Source organism: Vigna unguiculata, chromosome 9 (assembly GCF_004118075.2).
Source record: "Vigna unguiculata cultivar IT97K-499-35 chromosome 9, ASM411807v1, whole genome shotgun sequence".
Lineage (NCBI taxonomy): Eukaryota > Viridiplantae > Streptophyta > Magnoliopsida > Fabales > Fabaceae > Vigna > Vigna unguiculata.
The window spans coordinates 36,266,504-36,292,297 of record NC_040287.1 but is presented as its reverse complement, the minus strand read 5'-3'; the positions used below and the strand labels follow the sequence as shown (position 1 = coordinate 36,292,297).

At 30.3% G+C, this 25,794-nt stretch overlaps 2 protein-coding genes across 7 annotated transcripts; one reads left to right on the top strand and one right to left on the bottom strand.

The window, feature by feature from the left end:
* Window positions 1–10,067: 10,067 nt before the first annotated feature.
* Window positions 10,068–15,605, top strand: LOC114163340 (KH domain-containing protein HEN4-like). 6 transcript variants are annotated; one of them, XM_028047596.1, is made up of 9 exons: window positions 10,083–10,298; window positions 10,478–11,178; window positions 11,507–11,941; window positions 12,029–12,283; window positions 12,582–12,887; window positions 13,586–13,665; window positions 13,792–13,900; window positions 14,539–14,695; window positions 15,590–15,605. In XM_028047596.1, exons 2-8 carry the CDS (start codon window positions 10,483–10,485, stop codon window positions 14,680–14,682), a joined length of 2,025 nt encoding a protein of 674 aa, XP_027903397.1. In that variant the 5' UTR covers window positions 10,083–10,298; window positions 10,478–10,482; the 3' UTR covers window positions 14,683–14,695; window positions 15,590–15,605. The 6 variants fall into 6 exon arrangements, with proteins under 6 accessions (XP_027903398.1, XP_027903397.1, XP_027903396.1 ...); XM_028047595.1 differs by lacking the exon at window positions 15,590–15,605 and adding an exon at window positions 14,956–15,198; XM_028047594.1 differs by lacking the exon at window positions 15,590–15,605 and adding an exon at window positions 14,924–15,198.
* A 4,731-nt stretch (window positions 15,606–20,336) lies between these two features.
* LOC114164450 (amino acid permease 6-like) lies at window positions 20,337–24,648 on the bottom strand. The gene is made up of 7 exons (XM_028049126.1): window positions 24,401–24,648; window positions 23,966–24,199; window positions 23,184–23,277; window positions 22,884–23,098; window positions 22,645–22,787; window positions 21,405–21,632; window positions 20,337–20,939 (listed from the first exon to the last, which is right to left on the bottom strand). The coding sequence occupies exons 1-7, from the start codon at window positions 24,501–24,503 to the stop codon at window positions 20,514–20,516; spliced, it is 1,443 nt and encodes a 480-aa protein (XP_027904927.1). The 5' UTR covers window positions 24,504–24,648; the 3' UTR covers window positions 20,337–20,513.
* Window positions 24,649–25,794: the final 1,146 nt, after the last annotated feature.

Genomic DNA, 25,794 nt, shown 5'->3' with positions numbered 1-25,794 from the left:
CTACAGCCGAAAAACAATAGATTTTTTTTTTTAAAAAAAAAATCTCGATAGCACACAGTTTGGAACTAAGTGCATATTATAAAAATAAAACAAAAAGAGATATTTTTATTTTATGTATGAACACACACAAAGATATAATGTTTTTCAATGGCCATCACAGTCGTAAAAAAAATGACCCGGCATCAAAAATTTTGTTGTATGTTTGGTAGACGAATAAAAGATAACCTAAGTTGTGACATTATTATTTATTAATTTAGCGAATAAAAGTGATTGGCCATTGCATAAAGCTGCCTTAAAATCATAAAAGAAATGCTATTTTATGAGAAGATTCTGTTCTCAAAACTCAAACTCAAGGACTACGGCCATCTAAAACATGAGACTCGACGAACCATAACTTAAATATTAAAAAGGTAATTATTATATAATATAAAGGATAAGCACTCATATATTCTAATTAGTTATTTATATAAAAAAAATTAGCATTATGCATCTTTTCAATGTTTGTTGTATCTTGTTTTTATTTAATGTGTCTATCCGAAAACACATAACAGAGACAAGTGTCTTGGGATTTTATAATTTTGTACAGTTGGCATATCCTAGACAAATATTTTAAGTTACAAACTATATATTATAGTATATAAATAAATTAAAAATAGAAAGAAAAACTGGGACAAAGATATACGCAAATATGGGTACAAAGATTTGTTGAGCGAATCTGGTTTTGGGAGATGTTTGGTTAATTTAAAATTGCAATTTGGTCATCTCGTATTCGTGTCAGAAGAATAAATAAGGATTATTATGGTATCTCAATATTAAAAAAAATTAGAATATATATTTTTTAATAAAATTGTAGAAAATAAAATAAAACTTTGGAAGACTAACCACTTTATTCTGAAACATCCAATGAAATTTAATTAGAGATGTCAAAATGGGTTTCAACCCGTGAGCCAACCCGGTTCACCACGGGTTCGAGCCGGGTTGGGTTGAGAAAAATTTTAACTTTTTTAAAAGTGGGTTGAACTCAACCCGGCTCACTTAACCCACGGGTTAAACGGGTTCGAGCCGGGTTGAAGGTGGGTTGGCCCACTTAACCCACCAACATTTTTTAAAATTTTTTTTAATAATTATTTACTACTCCTATTATATTTGTTCACAATTTCATATTTTTAAATGCTAGAATGTTGCTTAATTATATTTGAATAATTTGAATGTTTAATTAATTTGATTGTCAAGTTATATATATGTTGATACTTTAATCTTTAACTATAACCTTTAGAGTAAATTAATCAAGTAACCGTTTTATAAATAATTTTTTCTAAATTAGCATGAAAAAAATGTATAGTTTTTTTTATTTATATTTTGTTGAATAGCATGACAGAAAATTTGTAATATTAGTCATGCTTTCTTAGACTAATGGATCATTTCTTAGAAATAATTCTTCATATATTGGTGGTGAGCATGATCAAAACATTGGTTCTTGATTTTACTATAATTGTCATCTCATGGGTTACTTAAAAAGTTATTTAAATATTTGAATACTAAAATAAATAAATAAATAAATAATTTTTTAGGTAGGTTGGTGAGCCAACCCACTTAACCCACCAACCCGTGGTGGGTTGAGCCGGGTTACAAAATTTCTGGCTCACCAGAAAGTGAGCTGGGTTGGGTTCACTCATTTTCAACCCGGCTCGTGGTGAGCCAACCCGTGTGAGCCAGGTTAGCTCACTTTGACATGTCTAACAGATATGAAAAATCACACAGCCAACCTTCATATTCTTCGCAACACCATCGCAGGAAACCACATACTACTGCGTCACAACCCACATAAATCAAAACAATTTTGTTCATCATCACATCGCATCACCAAAATCGCAAGCGCACTCCATGCAAGTTCCATTTGCAAGCGAGTCACACTAGCACAACCAATGACCTCCTTCGCAGATCCAGAATCATCTCACCACACATAAACTCCATTGTAGATCAACGCCTCACAATCCTTGTACTTCCAAGAACCTAGTTGCAAATTTACTACACCAACACGACGCTGACAATGACCCTTCCATCAAATTTTTCATTGCAACTTCAACAAACAAGGATGATTCTCTAACAACAAGAAATCAATATCTTCTAATGTGGAAGATCAAACTAAGTTGCAACCATAGAGCATACTAAGAAAAAATCCTATTAAACTGTAGCTTTTGATACCACTTTTTGGGAAACAAACAAGGATTATTCTCTGACAATGATACTTCCATCAAATTTCTCATTGCAACTTCAACAAACAATGATTATTCTCTAACAACAAAGAATTCATCTTTTCTTACGTAGAAGATCAAAGTAAGTTGCAACAATAAAGCATAATAAGAAAAAATCCTACTGAATCGTAGCTTTTGATACAACTTGTTGAAAAAAAAAACACATCTTCAATTAAGAACAATAATGCCTTTACCCCCAAGAATCACACTATTAAGAGATAAATAATATTAACATAGAGAACACAAAAATATAATGTGAAAACTCCAAATACGGAGAAAAACCACGATTGTAGTATGTGCACATTTGTACAACATACAAGAAACACTCTCAACCCCCTTTGATCCCAAAGTACACCCACACTTTTCAGAGCAAGAATTTAGCTACACCTCACAACACTCTACTACAAGATAATAAGGAAAGTCAAACACTAGCTAAAAATGTCTTTGACTTGGGATAAGAAACTTCATGAAGTTAGATCTCATTATATATGCACTAACACTCACTTCTTAGCTTATCTAGATTATACGAGACTTTTCAAGACGTATTATTATTATTATTATTATTATCAATCCAACATTTTTAATCCAAACAATTTTAAATAATCGATATGTAATTTTTTATATTATATTTCAGGCTCATAATTCCGTACCACTTGTATGCATGAATAAAAAAACATGTTAAAGTAACGTGATACATTTTTATATTTGAAAGCCAATACGAAAGTTATTTTAACAAAAGTGATTATCTATGTGTATTTATTGTGTTTTATACGATGTGGATAAGCACGTTTAACATAATAGGACATATAGTCAATAATTACTAAGAGGCTTAACAAATGAAATGTTGAGAAAGTGGAAAAGTGGGCAGCTAGATGCATGAAAAGTATGAGTTGTTGTTCATGTGAGTAAAGCTTAAGTAGAAGTCCTTCCAAATTAAGGTAAATCAACAAGACATGAAAGAACTTTGTCCTTCTTTATGCAAACACTAATTCACTAATTAAAGAAAAAGGCAAATTTGACATTCCAAATTTTGTTGGTTTGTGTTTTCTGTGAACCACTGAAATTAAAATAATTGTATTTCGAAATTTTTTTATGGCACCTTTCATATGATGCTTTTCAAAAGGTACATTGGATAACCACACACCATAATTTATAGGAATCTGTAGGTTGGATTTGTTTGGCTTTGGATTAAAATTAGGATCGAACTAATCGCAATTAGATAAATTATTTATGTTTTTCAGTAAATTTAGAACAAACAATTCTTATAAGATTAAACTAATCAAATGAAATATTTGTTACTAATCACTTTTTTAGTTGTCTTTGCTTGTTGAAATGACAAAGGAATGAAATAAAGGGTAAAACATCCTCAAAGATTTTCATTTTGAACGAGAAAAGAGACATGTTGCATTTTGTGGCATTGTTTTTTCCATCGAGATTATGTAAAAGCATGTATAGTAAAATTTAATGATTTTCAAATAATTGTATAAAATAGAAAATTAAAATAAGATCTTAAAATTATTTGATTTTCGCACCAGCAAATAGCAGTAATTATTTTTATTAACTCGGTTGTTATTTTATCTAAATTTTACTTTTATTCCTTAAGAGTAATTGACTAATAATGAATTTTATTTTTATTTTTTATTCCTTCAAAGTTGCTGTCAACTAGTGAAATTTATTTTACAACAAAACTTAATCTTTTTTTTCAGCCCTATTATCATTCATCTTAAACTTGTTTCATTTTACTTCTCATATATACCACGAATTATTCAAAATACGGTAGAAAATTTAAAAAGAATCTATAACTGATGCGTAACAATAATTTCTATTCAATACAATACAAGTATTTTTTTGTTCTACTTTAACTTTTTATAATACAGTAAAAGAAATAAAATGCTTTTATTCGGTAGTCATGTTTTTTTTTTCCAATCAAATAATTTCATGACAATTGTTGGCTTTTATTCGGTAGTCATGTTTTTTTTTTTCCAATCAAATAATTTCATGACAATTGTTGGTATTTTATTATATATAAATAAAAAAACGTATACATAATCTCACGTATGGTGTGTGAAAAATTATGTTTGATCATGATGGTAAATAATAGAAGATATACATAGTGGTTGTACAATTCAAGAATACCAATTCTAACATCTCTAATATTATTATCAAATCAAATTTATTTTCCATCACAAGATGTAGAAATACTGAATCAACCTAAATATAGTTAATTCGCACTTAACAAATATAATTTAAAACAAATTGACTAATTCAAATAATCAACTTTCTTTAACTAGAGATATTTTTCTTGCAATAAAACAATCTTCCAGCACTTTCAAAATGAGCCTATAGAATTTTAGAAACTCTAACTTATACATTACAAAATAAATTTTATAATATAGTATATAAAGCTTCCTAACTAGACCTGACATGTCATTAAATAGACTATTATCAACTTGTTTTAACCCAATGAGAAATTGCTAAAGTGATCTTAATTTTTTAAAAGCATCGTGCTTCACTAGTTTTAGGATAAACCAAAAGGTTCAGATGCACCTCAATAAGTAGAAAACCGGTACACTTTGATATTTATTGCATTGAACGGCAATAGTTAAATATATTTTTGTCTCTTAATTTGTAGTAAAAATTGAAATTAATTTTTCTTTATAATTTTAGATCAATTTAGCTTTCAACTTTAAAAATGTATTATTTAGTCATTTTAATAATTTTTTTGTAAGTTTATTTGACGTTTCAAACATTTTTTATGATAGTATTTGAGTTGTTTACATCATTTTGACTCATTTTTACTTCAATATTAGTTGAGAAACATGTATAAATTATTAAATTAATTTAACAAAATTTGGTTAAAAGAATTAGATTTATCCAGTTTTTAAATATGAAAGATTAAATTAGTCTAAAGTTTTGAAAAAGAATTAATTCTAATTTTTACTAAATTCAGAAAAAAACATATTTAATCATATGGTGAACTATGAGTTTTATATGAAAAAGATAAAAATAAAACCCCAAATACTACGACGAGTAGCATGTGAGGCAAATGGGAGTTTATATTCTCCAATAGATTTTTTTTATTATTTTCTGTCAAATATTAAAAATATATTACATTGTTTATTTTAAAATTTATAAATCAGTAATTATTAATATATTTTGAAGGAAAAAAATAACACAAAAAATCTAGTAAAAAATCTAAATTCGGATAAATGATGGACAAAGTTGGAACTTTTTAGAGTAAAATAGTAATGAATATTGAGAAACGTGATGTGGATGAGAAAATTGAATTGAATAGATATAGTAGTGGACATGAGTGGTACGGGGTGGGTTTATTTGTTGTATTCTTTTATGGTTCTGTCTTCACAGTATAAAAGAAAGGATTAGGGTGAAGAATCTTGATGCATGAGAACACTTAAGAGAAGTCAACAGCAACTATTGCAAAATGCACTGAGAACCACCAAGTTTGAGTGGCTGCAGCATCTTCAAAATACTACATTTTCATATTCGATCGTGTTTCCTGTGTAATGCCCTCTCTCACATGCCATTATCCACCTACAGTTCCTCACTTTAATTGCAATTTTCATGGTAATAAACTCATTTTAGTCTTTAGATTTTCTTTAGGTTTCTTAATTATTATTTTAAACTTTTTCAAATTATATATATAAATAAATAAAGGGATTCTCTTTAGTACATATTTTTTTTTCTAATTTTATCTTTTAAGTATTTGTGATTTTAAATTATTTTTTTTTATTTTAAATGACATTAATTTATATATATTTTTAAAATTAAAAAATTTATTTTACCCTCTTTATTCTTTTATCCATAACTATATATAAAAAGAATTTCATGTATCCACATTTTACAATTTTAATTTTATCTTCTATAATATAATTATTTATTAAATTTTTAAAAATTAACAAATATTTTCACATGTTTTCTATAAACTATTTATCTTCATTCCTTTTTTTTTCTTATTCTTTGACACTTATTTTCTTATTTCTTCTCCACTCATTTTTTCTTTATTTTAGTAAATACAAATTTATTTTAACTATTAACTTAATAACATTATAATGTATCATCTACTAATTATATTGTTTATATTTAAAATATGTGTAAACACAAATCACGTAATAATACATGTGTTTACACTATTATTTTATTAAGAGAATTCTTTATATGTATATTTTCTTTTTAAATTTATATCTTTTGAGTAATTGTGATCTTAAATTAAAATAATTATATATTTCTTACCTTCAAAATGAAAGTTAATTTAGATTTAATTATTTTTAAATTAAATTAATTAGTTTTCCTTTTACATCATTATTTATTTAAATTTAGTTGTTTTTTTAAACTTAAATTAGTTAACTACAATAAGAAAAGAGGACATATAATTTCACTAATATTTCTATATTATATTATATTATATTATATTTTATATATATATATATATATATATATATATTATAATTTATCCATTCTTCTTTATTTGATTGTTTTTCTTTTCTAAAAGTTAATGGTTCTTTTAAACTAAAATAATTATTTATAATAAAAATAATAATTAAAACAAAAACTCACAATTATTTTAAAAAAATTGTAAAAATTATTTAAATTTACTTTCATAACAATAAAAACATTGTTTTTTTGTTATCATAAAAAAAACTCAGATGAACACGTGTGTTTTCACTAATATTATATAAAACGAACGTTTGGTGTACACATTCTTTCTCTAATTTTATCTTTTAATAAGTAAATGTTTTTTCAGACTAAATAATTAGCTTATAAGTTTTATTTTTTAAGTGCCATATTTTTAAATTTTATCGTTTTTCTCAATTTCACTATTTTTTAAAAAAATTTAACCATTTTTTAAAATTAATATTTATCTATTTTTTATTATAAAAATACCTAAAAATTAAATAAAACTATTTTTTATTGTAAAAATCGTTTATATTTGATTATATATATATATATATATATATATATATATATATATATTTATTTTGTTATCATAAAAGAAAGTCGAGTTTGACTAGTTTGTTTCGACTTTCGATCATAGATGACTCGTCTCGGTCAGACTAACCTGTTTCAAATTTTGGTCGGGAACAACCAATCTTGACCTTTGGTCCGACCCTTTGTCTCAACCTTCAACCCGAGATAACCATTCTTGACCTTTGGCCTTATCATCCAGTGTCAACCTTTAGTTTGAGCCAACTTGTCTCAACCTGTGTCGACCTATATAGATCTTTGGTCTGAGCTGACCTATATTGACTTTTGGCTTGTATCAACATGTCTCAACCTTCAACCCAGACTAACTTGTATCAATCCTCGACTCGGGACGATCCTTCTTGTCCTTCAACCTGACTATCCTATCTCAATCTTTAGTTCAGTCCAATTTGTCTCGACCTTTGCCTCAGACTTACTTATCTTGACTTTTGGCTTGAACTTACTTGTCTTGACATTTGACATGAGTCGACTCAAAACAATCCGTTTTGACCTTGGGTTTATCTTGACCTTCGACTTAAAGTAGTAAGAGTTGCATCGTAATGATTAGTTATAACTTTTGACTTGGTGAAAAACGCTCAATTTAACAATTGGAATCTAGAATAAACTAATACAAAAAAATAATTAAAATTTTAATTTATGTATTTAGTATAACTTTTACTAGTTTTTAAATTATACAAAATTCAACTATTTTAGTCTATATATAAATTGCATAGCCTGAATATTTCACGTATGATATTAATCATTTGAAATTTAATGTTGTAATGTTAACAAATAATGTGTTGGATCACTATACATTAGAATATATGGAAACCTTAGAATTATACAAATTACAACATCCGAACATGAAATAATTATAACATTCCAAACAGATAAGGAGTAACCAATTACACGACAAACAAGTTAACGCCAAAAATGGAACTTATGCTGTGGAGTTAATTTATCAGTTACAGACACAAAAAAAGGCCATCACTGCTATAAACAAAGTTGTATCCATCTGCACTTCTTCTCTGACATACAATGAAATGAACCAGCTGTGAATATTGATGGTTTCTGATCAAACAACTGCAACTTAGGCACATTATGAATCATGAATTTTAACCATCTCTATACGACAACACTTTTGACAACACTTTTATAAACGCTTCAACATTAAGTGAGATGCCAAATGCAATGAAACAATTAAGGTAGAAAGAAACAAAATGATGTTTTGGTTTCAAAGATGTCCCCTGTTGTATCTCGATAAGTCACTCTTCTTAAACAGATGCATTATTCGTTGTCATTTGTGATTAGAAGGTTGCACATAAATATCTACTTGGTCTGATTTAAGATTTGAAATCTCATCTTTTAAGAGTATGTTCTTGTTTTTTTTTTCATTATCTGCACATATTATCATTCCCACTTAATTGCATTTTTTTTATAAGATAGTATATATAATATAAAAAAAAAATCTATAAATGATAGGTAAGCACATGCTAAAAGTTGTGAGAATGTGACAGAAAAAGATGTAACATAAAAAAGTTTTAGAGAATCAACATGGTTGAGTTTAACACACTAAACCTTTATAGAACTTATTTTAACTTTAATGTTCTATAGTAGTTTTCTAAACCACACAGCAAAGTGAATTGAAGGTTTTCTAAGACCTTCTCCTTTCCTGTTAAGATGGTTTGCTTCTCTTTTGATCTTTTTAAGGAAAGGAGAAACCTGTTATGCTTCTGGGTATGTTCATTCACTTTGTGGATTCGAAGGTCCTGATTCGTGCATAACAATGTTTCCTCACTTATTTTATTAAAGAAAATCGCTATTAAACAATGTACTTTAAGTCAATTCAACGGTACAAAATTAGTTTATAAAATAATTTGTATCTATTTATATATTTTAAATTTATCTTATTTTTAATAATATATATTTGAAGTATAAAACTAAACTTTAATAATGATTCGATAACATGCGACATGTAGAATTGTCACAACAAATTATCTAACTCGTTTTACAAGTGAGCTGAATTTTCAGTGGGCCGGACTCATTTGTGGTCCGTACTAAAATTTGCAAATTTTTTTCTTAATCCAATTTAGTTTGAACCTGTGGTGAGTCATGTTGACTTATGAATTTTAATCAATTTTGACAACTCTAGACACGATAAATCCAAAACAACAAATCTCCTTATAAAGATGATATAATAGATTCAACAAATAACAACTCTTGCTATAGTAAGTTTCGGATAACTTCGATACCATTTTAAAAATTAAACTTTAAATCTAAAACTTAATCTTATAAAACCAATTTATAAAATAAGATTTGCACCTATTTATATATTATTTATTCAAAGAGTAACAAAAATACATAATATTCATATTAGTTCTTCCTAACTCTTAATTTATGTATATTTTCATTATAATTATGGATCCCGATCTAACTTTAATTTCTTCACCAATAATAAGTCACATTATCAGTATAAATAATTATCATTAGAAAAGCTTTTATATTTTTATGATAAATTCAAACATAAAAGAAATTAACTCTATTAATGCATGCGGATATCTTACATCTGATGAAATTAAATTAAAATATATAAATAAGATTCAAGCATTATTTTGTAAGATTAAATAGATATAAACCTATTTATTAAGATTACATGAAAAATTATAAATATTTTTGTTTTTTAAATAAGTACGAGCATTGTCTAAATAAACTCATCCTCGACCAATACTCCGGATTTGATGCTTGATTTCCGATAAAACCAATAAACCCTTTTATCCTCAATTTCACAAAGCCTAACAAATACAATTCAAAAACCAGGGCGAAATCTCTAGCAACCAAAAGCGGAGGCCCAATTAGTGATTTTGGGCTCCTCGAGTAGAAGAAGCCCGTTCGCACTTTTAACTTTGCAAGAGCTTACTGATTGCTTAGGTCACAGTGCAGAGGCAGAGGGAGAATTTTTTGGCGACACATTTCCGTTGTCTCCACTGTTCATCATCATCGACGACGTCGCTGTTTTGTTTCCGCTGGGTTTTGGAAGGTGTGCAACATACGTAGATCAACACTGTAATTTTTCTTGTTCTTCTTCGTCTTTTATTTGCTTATGTTAACTCTATAACCTCACAGACTCCTATCATTGAATGATTTCACAGGATATGTTATTAACACTTTGATGCTTGTAGAACCATGCTTGTATTATTGTTAAATAGCATTAAACTGACGTAGAATAGTGTTGTCATTGTCAGTTCCAATGGCGTCTTCTAAGAGGCCAAATGCAGAGCCCAACGGGAAAGGGAAACGCCAAAAATCTTCCGGTGGATTTTCGTCGTTGGATGTTTCTCCAGGGAGTGCCGTGTTCCGTTTGCTCTGTCCCGTTTCAAGAATTGGCAGTGTTATTGGCAAAGGTGGTGCCATCATTTCACAAATTCGCCAAGAAAGTGGTGTGAAGGTTAAGATTGAGGAAGCTATACCTGGGTGTGATGAAAGGGTTATCACTATCTCAGGTTCTGATAAAGAAGCTGAAGAAGCTCATGCAGAGCAGGTAAAGGAGGTTAACAATGATGATGCTGGAATCGAGGGGAAAGGGGACGAGGAGGAGAGGGATGGTGGTGATGGTGATGCCAATGAAGAGAAAGAAGATAAAAGTTCGGTTCTCGTTCAAGATTCTCCCAGTGAAAAAGGGAATTCGGCCATTCGGAAGGCTATATCATTAGTTTTTGAGAGAATGGTTGAGGGAGTAGAAGAGACGAGTGAAGGGGATGAAGAAAGTAATAAATCTTCTTCCCTTGTTTTTAGGTTACTTATTCTTACTACTCAAGTTGGATGCCTTCTGGGAAAGGGTGGTAGTGTGATTAAGAGAATGGCAGCTGAAAGTGGTGCACATATTCGGATCCTTCCAAAAGACAAACTTCCAGCGTGTGCATCAGCTTCTGATGAGATAGTTCAGGTAGATGTTTGTGTTCCATTATCCCTTTTCGGTTAAGGGTTATTTAATTAAATCATAGTACCATAGGTAGTTTTATTTGAAGTAGAAAATATCTGGCTGGAATGTTTGCTTTGTCAAATGTTATTTAGTTAACTTTCTGAACCCTGAAATTAATTTGATTGATACTTGCATGTGAATTTTGAGTGATTCCTAATTTGAGGCTGATGTGCAGAAAAGGGGTTCTATAACTTCCATGTTGGTGCTTGTTTGTTATGCTTACTCGTTTTAAGACCTGTTCATGTGAGTTACTTGTTCCGACGGTATTTTTTATATGTATGCTATGATGTAGATCTCAGGAGGAGTAGATGTTGTCAGGAAAGCTCTTCAATCTGTTTCTCATCAACTATTGGAAAATCCACCACGGGATCATGAGTTGTCCACCAATTTTAACGGGCCTTCTCATTCATCTGGTCAATTCCCATCTCACAGCCGGTCTTTTGGTGGTCAAGGAGTACCTTTTGGTGCTGCCCATGATATTTCTGTTTTTCATTCTGCCCCTCCATTGATTTCCAAGTTTCACGAAGCTGCCATTCATGGTCGCACTAGACCTATGCAGGAAATGCTTACTTTTCGTTTATTGTGTCCTGTGGAAAGGGTAGGAAATGTAATTGGTAAAGGTGGAACAATCATAAAGACACTTCAGCAAGAGACAGTAAGTGAAATCAAGATTGTAGAAAGTCCTCCAGATTCAGATGATTGTGTTATTGTTATATCTGGCCCAGCGGTATGGTTCAAGTTTCCATTTTCTCATCTTGGGCTATTGTTACGGAGCCATATTTGTTTTTCACTTAAGTTAGATTAATATTTGCAGCACCCAGAAGATAGAGTATCCCCTGTGCAAGAGGCTGTATTTCGAGTGCAAACTAGAATAGCCAAGCCTATACCTGATGCCAAAGAACATACTATGTTAGCAAGGTTTCTTGTTTCTTCCAATCAAATAGGCTGTCTCCTCGGCAAGGGTGGTTCCATCATAACTGAAATGAGGAAGAAATCAGGGGCCCATATCCGAATATTAGGAAAGGATAAGGTTCCAAAGTGTGCTTCAGAAGATGAAGAAGTAATTCAGGTGCAAATTATATCTTGTAATTATTTAAAGATTAAATCAAACTCCTCATCCTTGGATTCACAATTTTATAAGAGAATAGAATTTTTGAGATTTATTTGGGAAAACTAGAGTGGATATGGTCATACTATGAATTCCTTTAGTTTTCAAAATGAGGAGTCAGATTAACTTGTTGATTACATGGTAGTGTAAATAATTTCATTGATTGGCACCTCATATGCTTGGCGATCAATGTTGGTTAGTTTAGACATTTTTTACCTTCTAGTGCTATTTAATGTTTTTCCTGTATATTTTCTGACAGGTAAATGGAGAAATTGAGGCAGTGCATGATGCTCTTATGCAAATAACTACTAGATTAAGACATCATTTCTTTCGTGATTCACATCCATCTGTCAATTATCCTTCAAATTCTCCATTTGTGGATCAACTTCCTCCATTCCCACCTTATTTAGGAAGACGGGGACTGTCACCTCCTGGGATGTTTTCTGACCTTGGTCCTCCACCTTATGCGGGTTTTCCTCTTGATGACCGTCCTCCATTTCTGAATAATATACACAGACCAGGCATTCCTCCTCACATATCGGAAAGGAAGCTTTGGGGTCCTCAGGTATTGGACTCTTATTACTTTTTGTATCAATTTTGGCTTAAACGCTACTGTATCTGTATGTCATTTAAATTACCATCAAACACTTGGGCTACATGTTGAAGTTGGTGTAGTTAAAATAAAAAATTGAAATGGATAAGGGAGGGTGGGAGGGATGATCTTACAGGCTTGGTTGACATCAAAATGAATATTGATGATTGTATATAATTGTAATATATTTGATATTTTTGTTTTTCAAGTGAAGGCATGTTTGATTTTTAATTCTGAACTGCTTAAAGTTTCTTATTTTATAAAATATTTTCTTTCAGTTGTGACTTAAATAATTAAGAAATACAAACAAAATTGCACACTTTCTTTTACAGTTTTAATAGTTATAATAATTATAATGAACTCAAATCTGTTTATTTACTTATGCATTGCAAGAAGTTGCAACATCGATCAATATCTGGCACGGATTTTATTTCTAATTTTGGGGCCATTTGCCAAGCTACAGCCTGAGACTTATGTAAGCTTTGCTCAGATAAATACCAGTCAATAGAAGAGTAGAGGACTGGACTTTGGACTAATATCCAGTTGTCCAGGCCAAATTGGCTTGTCTGTATCTCCCAAATGTAAACCTTCAGAAGGAATGACATGCCACTCTTTAGAATCTCTCTTTTATGCACTGATATGCCTACCTGTGTTGGTTTTCTGATTTCTAGGGGGTACTTGAAGGTGGCTCCCGCATTGGCTTGCCAGACTTTCCAGGAGGTCCTCCTAGAAGAATTTCAGGATTTGCAGGGTTTGTCTAGTCTATTGCATCATCACTGTCAATAAGCTTGTTTTCTTTATTATATTTTCTTTCGAATTTTCAAATTGTCTTCTATTGTCTCTATCTCTCTATACTGAGGTAATTTCCCCCTTGCAGGGGGAGCCAACCAATTATCACAAGTACCACTGTTGAAGTTGTTGTTCCTCGAGCACTGGTGCCTGTAATATATGGGGAAGACGGTGAATGCCTGAAACAAATACTTCAGGTGAACCCTTTGCATCTGATAATTATAGATGTTAATTTTATAGATTTTATCTGATGGTTAGACCTAGTGGGATACGTTTTTGTTGTATTTGGTTGTTAGATGATTTTAGTGCTTTACAATTTAAATAAGCTGCTTGGCCATACATGCATCCACACCTACACTAATACTTTCTTGCATACATCGGTATGTGTTTACTATGCTCAAGGAACTTTCTTCTTTTGGACCCTTAAGTTTGTCGTGTTTTGTCATGTAGCCGAAATCACTTTTTGGTACAAGACTTCTGTTATTAGTTTGTATTGGATGATTTTGGTGCCTCTAGTTGTTTCTAGCAATTATGTCCATCTATTTTAAAATTAAGCGATCTTGTCCTTTGGATGATTTACATTTTTGATACACTTAAATGCTTTAATTATTTAAAATGAGAGAAATTGCACATTTTTCTCCCGTTAGTCATTCAAGTTAAAGAAGTGCATCCTAATCTCTTACCCAACACAACATGACAAGTAAAAATGAACAATGAAAATTTTGTTAACCTTACTTTTAATTTGAACATAATTTGTTGGATGGTGGGAGGGATTATGATGATATCATTCTATAGTTCCTTACGAAGTTTGACATTTACAATGTGATCTACACAGATCTCTGATGCAAATATTACTATAACTGATCCAAAGCCCGGAGCTGTGGAAACTAAAATTATAATATCTGGAACCCCTGAGCAAACTCATGCAGCCCAAAGTCTTATTCAGGCATTTGTCATGAGTGAGAGGGAGTCTGGTTGACCTCTCTATTTGGGTAATATACTAATACGTATGTTTCTTTAGTCTGGAAGTTGTACTTGAGCTTTTCTGCTTAATTTTCTTCCTGTCTTAATTTTTAGTAGGCATGTAGTATAATTTGTGAAATATTATCCTATAGAAATATGACTATGCCCCCCTATGTGCTTTTATGTGCATTTATTTGGTTTGATTTTTCAAATTATGAAGTTACAACTTGTGTTTAATTGATTTCATTTTGCCCAAGTCCAAGCCTTCTAAATCTCACAGAAAACCTAGGTCAAGTGAATGAGCACTGTTTTGAGGCTTGGCGAAGATAAGGGGTTTCAACTTCTTTGGTATAATTAGCTCAAGCAAATTGGTGTATGCATTACTCCTAATCTTGGACATGTAAGAATACTAATTATCTGTCTCTTCTCTGCATTTGGACAATGCCAAAAGAATGATACAATCATTTGCTCTTCTGTACAATCACTTGATCTGCTGTACAAGATACTAGTTCAACTATTACCATGATCCTAAGAGTTTAATGTCTTGTTTGGATTAGATGATTGAAAGTAGTGAGAAAGGAAAGAAAAGAAGAGAGAAAAAGAGTAAAAATAAGTAAAAGTGAAGCTGTTTGTATTAGTTGAAAGATAGGGAAAATGAATGGAAAGGGGGATAAATATTTGTTATCAATAATTTTTATTTTAATATATATTTTTTAGTTATTTAGTATTATATGATAATAATTAAAAACGTAAATAGTAATAAATTGATATAGTTAATTATGTAATGAAAATTTACTTTATTATGTTTTTAACATTATATATTGTTGACTAAATGGAAACTTTCTCGTCTTTGCATGAAATCGACTTCTAACATCGGCATTCCCTTTTTCCTTGCCTACATCTATACTGATTGAGAAATGCAGTTGAAGCAATGAGAAAGGGAAATTGAAAAAAAAAATGTTGAGGTTGTTTTATTTAAGAAACAATCAATTATGTTACTGTGAGCCTTCCCTGTAGTAGTTATACAGCTAAAGGATCATGTTCTCTCAAAGTCGATTGTTTTTGCTGTATCTCCTTGTAACTGTTTATTTATTTGGTGTTTTAGTTGAAAGATGAGGTGGGAGACGCATTTTTCTAATCAGGTCGCCGCAAAACTATCCTGCTAACAGTGGGATGAAAAATCCTAGTACCTCTAGCAAATGGGTGTCTGCCCAAAAATAAGAAAAAAAGAAACAAGTTCTAGTTTATAATTTCACAAAATTAATTTAAATTATGAAATCTGGTTATAATAACTAAATATATTAATAATTTAATTGAAATTTGATTTCAATAAAACTATCTGTTAATGTTAAGGAATTCAAATGAAATGAAAACATTAGCAAACACTGCCTTCATTTTTCAGGTAGACATGGTAAACCTGATGAAAATTAATCGGTTGTTGACTAGTTAGATGGGAAGTGCAGCATTACTTAGTGTAGTCCATAATTTTAGGCAGCTCGTTTTGTTCCTGCACTTCTATACACTTTACAATTCTAGTTTTAGTCTATTTTCATTTTGAGTTTTGGAATATATAATTTGGAGATTAGGAATGAACAATTTGGAATGTAAAAGTTATATTTTGAAATACAAAGATTGCATTTCAGAATCTAAAATTTAAAACAAAAAAGTTGTATTTTGAATTGTATGTTTTGGAACACAATTTTAGATTATCCAATTCAGACAGGGATGTTACTAGTGGAAGGGGTGTCGGAGGTGGAATAGCGTCAGTGGAGATGGAGGAAGAAGAAAGTGGTGTCGGTAGAGGAAGGACTTTAATGGAGATTGAGGAAGGAAGGATGTTGGTGGAGATGGAAGATGGATAAAGAGGCATGGTAGAGGTGAAGGAAAAGATAAAGATAAATAGCTCATTTCACGAAATACAATAAGAACCTGGGTATTACTTCCTGCACCATATTATTTTCTTTCTACACCCTATTAGTTATTTTATCACTTCCGAAATTTATTTTCCGGAATATAATGAATCATACCAGAAATGTTTTTTCGGAAATCAACTACTCTCCTCGTACGGAAAACATTTTTCGGCAAATGTTTTTGACGGGTGGAAGGTGAAATTTTGAAGGGGTGCAGGAAGGTTTAACCTAAGAAGCTGCCATAGTTGTAGTGTGTTGAGCGGACTGGCCGTTGGGCCCAGCCTGCAATTAAATGCTTTTGTCTCTCCTTTTTTGTTTGTAACAAAAACACTCAAGTTTCTCTAAAAGCAATTGTTCTAGAATTTCAATGTTTGATTTTTTTTTTTCTATTTCCCTATCAAATATAAGGGAAAAATAAATATGTTTTTCTTCCTTAAATTTGACTTTAATTTAGAAATGGTCACTGATCTCCATTTTCAAAATTATTGTTTATGTTCTTATTTTTGAATGACATTAAAAATAACAAATAGTATGTATTATTTAATTTTTTTTTATAAAATAAAAAACTAGCCTTAGTTTAGCCGATGTTTTTCACAAAAAATTGAAAAAAAAATGTTTTTGATCCCTGTTGAACTTAGTTTAAAAGTGGTTCTTGGTTGAAACTTGATCACTGTTTAGTTCTTGCACATTTAAAATAACAATAATATTACTAATAATAATAATAATAATAATAATATTAAATAATTATTAATAGTATTATTCTTATATATTAATAATAAGATTAAATTATACTTTTAATTTCCATTTTCGTAGCAAAATTTGAATTTGGTCCCTCAATTAATTTTTATCTCAATCTGGTCCCTATTTTGGGAAATTTGACCCAATCAAGTCCTTTCCGTTAGTAGTGGAGTGACGGTGTTAAATGGGGTGCCACGTGTCAGCTTCTGGATTTTTTGAATTTTTTTATTTTTTTTTGAATTTTTTTTTATTTTTTATTAATTTTTTTAAAATTTTTAAAAAATTAAAATTTTACCACGTGTCAAGCAGACATCGTGCCATGTGACACTGACAGTGCCACGTGTCACTATTTGGGAGTTGTCATTTTCTCATCCTCAATTTAGTCCCTATATTTTATTTTTTGTCTCAATTTAGTCCCAATTTTTGTAAAAATTGTGCATATAACCATATTTTACTCGTTAAATATTAGTCCATGTACATAGTACATTAATGATAATACAAGGGAATATTACATAAACCTGAACGCAGCGTATTAATGTTTTATTTTATTCAATTCTTCTGCCAAAATTACAATTTTCTGTATAATACTTATTTGGGAGTTTCAAAATAAGCCAACATGATAGTGCATTCCAAATTGGGTTAATTTAATTTAAATTACTTTGGACTAAAAATTTTATATATTTATTGCAATATAGTTAGAGCAAATTAAATTTAATTGTCTATTTATAAAAATTTATAAAAGTGTTTAACTAGTTAACAAACATTATAATTAAATAATAATAAAATTAAAGTGTCAAGAAAATATTATTAAATTTTCAATTTATATAATTAGAAATAATTATAATAAAAAGTAATTTAAAATGATTCAAAATGATTAAGGTTGTGTTGTTATTTATGAGTAACTCATTTTCAATTCATCTCAAATTTGTTTAACTTGTGAATTAATTAAGTTGAATTCAATTTCACTCGTATTTAAAGAAAAAATTTTAATTTTATTTTGAGTTATGATAAATTTGAAATTTTTTAATTTTTAATTGAGTGTCTAATAAATTTTTGTAATTTATTGAATGTTTAGCTGTTAACTTCCTGATATAGTTACATAACATTTTGCTACCAAAAATCGTGATGATCTAGATCTTTCCCAAATATTTATTGTATTTAATAAAAAATATTTTTAAATTTAATTAATATTATAAAATTATAAAATTCAAAATAAGAAAATAAAACAAAATACAAAATATGTAACTAAAAGTTGTGAAAAAAAATTTATAAAATAAAAAAAAAAAACTAAAAAAATTTAAAATTACAAAATCATGAAAATATATAATTTCATTATTACAAAAATGTAAAATTATATAAATATATAATTATAAAACTATAAAATTACAAAAATTGTAAAATCATGAAATTATGAAATTGTAAAATTAAAAAAATACAAAATTAAAAAATTAAAAAATTTTAAATTTTTTAGTTTTAATTTTTCATAATTTTATATTTCATAATTTTATAGTTATATATTTAATGTTTTTATTTTAATTAAGTTTAAAAATATTTTTTTTAATACAGTAAATAGTTGGAAAAAATCTTGTCATTACGATCTCTTGTAACAAAATATTACGTGGTAACATTTAAAGGGTACAAGAGTGCAAAATAAGCACCACATCATAAAGCTAACACAAACATTTAACTGCAGGGACTCAATTGAAACGTTTTAAAATATTGATGACTCAATAGATCACAAAAATTTAATAAAAACTCAATTGAAAGTTCAGCAGATTTATTATGGACTCAAAACATTATTAAGCCTAAAGAAAATAAATATTTTTTGAACACAGGGTGTTTAAACCTGTTTGACTTACAGTCTTAAATTCATTTAAACTATGGGCGAAGTGGGCTGGGTTTGATGGGTCAGTAGGTCAAAATTAGATGGATCGGGTTGACATTTTCAACCCGTTAGTTTGTTTTGGCCTGACCCTGTCTTGTTGGCCTGATTTTATTTTTATTTTTTAAATTAAAAATAGTTAAAAAGATTAAAATCTTTATGTTATATTTTTGTAAAGATGTAAATATACAATATTATTATAATATAAAGCATTAACACTCACAAACTAAGTTTTAATTATTAGTCGTAATAAAATAATTTAATATGTAAATGTAATAATTACTTTAATTTATCCAATTAAAAATATTAATCAATCAATTAAAAGCTTAAAAAATATTACATCATTAAATATGCTTTAAATATTCATTTATAAATACATATACAAACAAATTTCATAAATAAAAATTAAAAAAAAGTGACAGACTAATTTGTTGATCCATCTATAATAGAACACATTACAATTTTTGACTCGTTTTATAGTGACGGACCCCAACTTACTTTTTGTGGACTAAGGACAAGCTAGACCAAACGGCCAGATTGCCAGTTTTGTCGGCCTTTGGACACCTCTTGACCATTCTTTTTTTACTAAGTTTACTTTTCAACAACACCAAATATTCTCTTTTTTCAAGTTATATCAAACATTTCTTTCATTCATTAAATTGATATCACATATACATTATCAAAAGTTTATCGATCAAATTTTGTCAATTTTTTTTTTCTAAATTATTCTGTTTGAGATATTGGAGGAAATAAACATGAAAAATAAGTGTTGGAAATGATCGACATATGGAGTATGAGTTGACTGTTGAGAAAGGACTTTGTTAGCATACTTGGTTCCCACAAGGATAGGTCCTGCGATCTGGAGGTTAGGTTGTTTTCCACTGACATGTGAATCACGGTTTCTGATAGTTGTCCACTGCAACTTCATCATTATACTCGTGCCATTACATGATTTCTTCACCAGTTAGTGAATACGAGTCTCCTCACTCCAAATTTGTACTGTGCTGTTTAAATAAGATTTTAAGAAAATTGGTGTATGAGGTAAGATTAACGTTTCTTTTATATATTATGAAATTGTTTTATATCTCATCGACATAAAAATTTCAAGCAAAATGCGTTTGATGTAAAAACAACACAAGCTTAGTGCACACTCCACTGAATCGAGTGCATTCATTAAATGAGAATGTAACTTTCATACACTTTGAATTTTCTTTCCTGCCATTTATTCATATATTGTTATATAAATGAGCACTTGATAACAATACATGATCCCATTCCCAAGCTTCAACTTATTAAAACAAAGTTTGAGAAAAACAATTATTGCTCGGCTTGGAAGGGCTTATATTTCCTGAGATCTTGGACGAGGCCTTGAATAGAGCCAGCAGCTGCAATAAGGGAAACAATCAAGCAAACCCAGATCAAGATCTTCAGCCATGTCCATGTGAAGGAAAACTTTTTCATATTTGACTGCTTAATGTACATCTCTATGGGGAAGTAAACGGTTAATGGCCAGAACGACACCGAACCAATCAGTCCTAGGAAGTCATTGAAGAATGGAAACAGCATAGCTAGCACAGCAGTGACGATAACATATGCTGTTCTCCACACCAGCCTGAAAAAGTTCACACTGTAGATTCCACACAATGGCAACTTCACTTCATGCTCCGCATTAATAAATTCGCTGTTCGACCACTTTTCCTTACTCCACTTCTCTACGAACCCAAATATCGGCTGACAGAAAACCTGACAAATAAAACACCATTCATTAATATACTCTTTCGATCACAACTCTGATGATAAAATTGCTATCAATCACCATGCATATAAAATATTGTCCGTTTTAAAACATCAACTTTGTTGCAATTTTATCCTTAAAAAGTGTTTTGGAGGATGGAAGGAAGAAGAGTATTTAAATAATCTTAGACCTTAATTTCTAAGTGATGTGAAACAATTGAGTGTGGTAGAATGAAATATGAATTTGAATTCTATGCTAGATTTAGAAAAATTGTCAAAATTTAGTTGTCAAAATATCATTATTCTAATAAATATTCAATATGAATATCAGTGTATTTTTAATACTCAGAAGATAATGTTGTTAGATTGTAAGAAAAAGTTATCAAAATTCTGAAAATATTATTATTCTAAAAAAATTCAAATATATGAGTATGAGTGTATTTTTAAATACTGAGAAGACAATGTAGTTGTTACCTGATATGCTCCGACCAAGTGCACGGCTATGCAGATGTTAGCAATGTCTATGAGCCAAAAGGGCTCGTAGAAGCCGAAGCCAGTGAGGAAATTTCCTGGTGCATCGTTTCCGAATGCTGCATAACCTAAGCAGCCACATAGTACATAGAACAAGGTTGTTGTCAAGATGCCAATCAAACTTGATTTTTTCATCACCTTGTTCTCCGGAGGGCTCGATTTCAGGGTATCCTGCAATTATATTTCATGGGGTGGAACCAAAATGTGATCTTAATTATAGGTAGAAACAAATCATAGTAATTCTTCTTTCACTGTTAGCGGATATTTACACATGTACACAGAAAACGTTGATGAACACTTAATATATAAAAGATAGATTTTTTCAAATCTTGTCTTTACTTTTTATGAACAGTATAAAGGATTTTTTTTAGTGTTGCACTAACTACAGTGAAGTGGTAAATGGTAACAAATAAACGCCGAGTAACGAACATCATGAGAAGATAACATAATTTGACTTTGTATCTTTCCCATGATAGAATAATAATGGCTTTTTGGTTAAAAGGACATTCATTATATCATATATGGTGTGCTTTCCACTAAAAAATAGATACAAAAAAGATTGAGAATATTTAGTTTCGATTAGAATAGATTCTGCCACTTTAATGGATAAGTAACGAATTGCATTTCACACAAAACGTGCCAATGTTTATACACATATGGAAAGTGTTTATTAATTTATATAAACAATGATAAACATACCCATTTTTTTCTTATACCATATCCTAAAAATATCATTTTTCAATTTTTGTTTTGTTTTTTAATTTAGTTCACCTATTCTAATTATAAAAGGGTTTTCAGTCAATAGAAAAACGTTTTTTTCTTCGTTGTTGATATCATTGATAATGGACAAGTGGCCAATAAACCAACCAAGCCATTCGCCACCCCTGCCATACTTTCACGTTTTTCTTGAATTATGCATGCATTCAAATCATGATTCGTAAGAAAAAAAATGGCAATAGTAATGAAGCATGGAAATTTATGCTTACACTTTACCACTTCCAAAATCTTTTCTATATTTAATAGATCTACTTGTATAAAAAAAAATATATAGTAGATATATAATTTATTCGTTAAGATTACTCATATTTCTCCAAATACGGATGATTAAAATGTATATATGATTCATGCATGCAAAAGCAGAATGTTTGATAAGAATAAGAGAATATAAGTTATAATTGTTTACCTGTATCTCAATGAGAACGTTTGAATAAGCGTAAGCAAAGGCGATGTTACCAATAGCTTGAAAGGTTCTCCACACCTTATCCGATGCTGAAACATCCACACCAACTTGCACTCCGGTTAAGGTTGTCCGTACAGGTGCTCCCTCTTCACCATTCAGCAAACATGATCATTGTTTTTTAGCATCCTACTACGTTATACAAACAAATTTTAGTTAAACTTATGATTGCTACTATACTTTACCTGCAATTTTAGCAATAGAGAGGCCAAGTCCAATGGTGGAATAAGCAAAAGACATGACTGCTGCAAGAATAGACAACCACCAGAGCTTGCTGAAATTAGGTATCTGACAAAGCACGATTTGCATGCACGCAAAGAGGATCATGTAAGGGTTGTTTGAAGTGGAGCACTTCGCTTGGTGTCCATGTTTGTGAAAACAGTCTGACTTTTTCACAGCCCTGGTTCACCAGAAGAGAACAATCTTTGATCACATACTCCAAAGTTTCGATAATGTTAATTAAAAACTGCATTTTATTTACTTACACCATACTGATTGAAGCCGTTATTGTGTATCCGATAGTTACACCCACCAGATTTATGTACTGAGCCAATCCACAAAGCTTCACTTTATTCCCACCTACCCAAAACGGTAAAACCACACATTATACCACAAGTTAAAGTTGTAGTAAGTTATTCGAAATTAATTTTTATATTTAAAAAAAGAGAAAATAAATAATAGTGAGAGATAATGTCAAAATATCAGTATCCAACACTATTAGAAATTTAAAATTGAAAAACCTATATACCCTATTAGTTAATTTTCATATTTGGGTCAGTTTTTTCCAGAAATTACAAAAATAGGGTTGATTGATTAAAAAATTACAAAATAGAGTGAAGACAGCCAGACTCAGACTGACATCTAGACATAAGTCGCCAAGTTGTGTGAAAAAGTGAAATCGTTATGCTACATAGCGATCGATCTCTATAAATTGATAATAAAATAATTACCAGGACTCCAATTACTTCACCTCAATGTCGTTAGGATTTATAACGATTTCTTTTAGATCTAGAAAAGAGGAATCCTAATCGATCTTAGCGATTTTACTTCTCTCATAATTCACAATATAACTATTCTGAACATAACGATTTAACCTATAATATCGTCAGAAATCACTACAACATGACCCTAATCTATTTATACACGTAAATACACGGTAAAACAACTCCATTTTATAATTTGGTGTTCAAAAGTGATCCAGAATCGGAAAAAAAGCCTACCCAATTGGATGAATTGCATGGATGTGATAAAGTTTGAATTTTTTTACCTAAGACGGATTCGACAGCGTCGGAATAGGTGTAGTTCCGCTTGCCATGAACAGGATCAGGTGTACGATAACAATCAGCGAGAAGAGTTGATGTGAAGTATGTGATGAAAGAGAAGGCAAGGAGAACCGCAGGACCAGCCACCCAACCCAATTGTGCGATCGCCCATGCAAGTGATAACACTCCAGATCCTATCACTGCTGTTATGATATGAGCACTCGCAGTCGTCAACGTTCCTTCAGACACAACCATAAACAAATCAGAATCAAATCTTAATTAGTTTCCACGTAATATTCCAACGCAAAACTCAATCACAAACAAAAACTGATCGCACAGCGTCACAGTACACAAAAGCATTTTATATATACTGATACGAGGTGTATAGAATATTTTATGTATGATCGGGTTTTGTGATGATAGTTCAATTTTACACGTACCAGTTCTTTTGATCCGTCCATCATCGTCGAAGTTCTTCTCAGCGTCAAAAACTTCAGGGGTTTCCACGTACATGGCATTTTTCTGAAACCGTTCAGGATCCATGTTTCTGTGGTGAAAACAACGAAAAGGGAGAAATAGAGAAAGAAGGGTGTGATTGTTTGGTGATAGTTGGTGAGGTTTGGCACTACTTATAACAGTTTGGATTAAGCACAGAGAAGAGAAAAGGGCATTAACTATAGCATTAATTATGGTCTGAGAGAAAATAATGAAAATAATGGGTTAATTTAAGAAGTCAAAGAAGTGTGCTTGGTGGAAGTTGTGGCACGTGTGGTAAAACCATTGGTGAGGAATTTATGGAAAAGAAAAGTGACATGCTTTGAGAAAGAAAAGGGCCATGGAAGCTGATAAAGGTAATATATATAAAATCTGAGAGCTTTTCTGCGTTAATGGTGAGTTGGAGGTTCAGAGTGGAATTTTTGACGCGTATTAGAACCATTGAAGGTGGCAAATTTCTGGGTCCCCACACATTTGTTCATTGTTTGTTTTGGTTCATCCATTTGGAGAATTTTTTGATGGCAACCACTCACAATGTTTTTTCTCGAAAGTGCCACAAAAATCCCTCTGACTAATGCACCATGCATGGCCGTTGCACTCGATTCCCTCACCTTTTTGTTCTCTCAGTTTTTGTTTTGCTTTTTAAGTTCTCTTATTATTTCACTCTGCAAACTATAAAATTTTGATTTGGTTATCAAACATGTATATGTGCTGTGACCTAACTTCTCCATTTTCCTGACATAAATAATTATGGGGCTATGATGAACTTGAAGAACCTAATGCATCAGGCACATGCACCCCTTCATTTTCTGTCTGAACTGAACTCGTTTTTTAGCCACCTTTTACCAGAATTATTGTTGTTTAAGGATACAGTGATCTGAATGTTTCAGAAGATTCTCGATACAGGAATTATGTTTTATGTTTTGCTCATTTTAATTTCTCACCGAGATAAACTTTTAATTTGGATTGTGATATTATCAATTGATTTGTGACTTTTAATTTGGATTACGATTATTATTAACAGCGATATGGACAGACACATAACCAAAAATCATTATTTTGGTAGTGACAGTATAGGAAAATTATTTTTTGCCAAATAAAATTTTGACCAAGTTAACAAAGTTTCTAAAAATAAAACTAAAGTTGATTAATTTTTTACTTTTTAATTAAAATAAAATAATAAAATAATATTTTTTTACCTAAATATGAAAAATTTGTCAAAACTTTAATAAAAACACTTGGTCAACATATCATAGCTCTACAATATAATATATAAACCTATCTCAGGAATTCACATCACTGTCCATTCTTACTTTAAATAAATAAATGAGTCAACTTC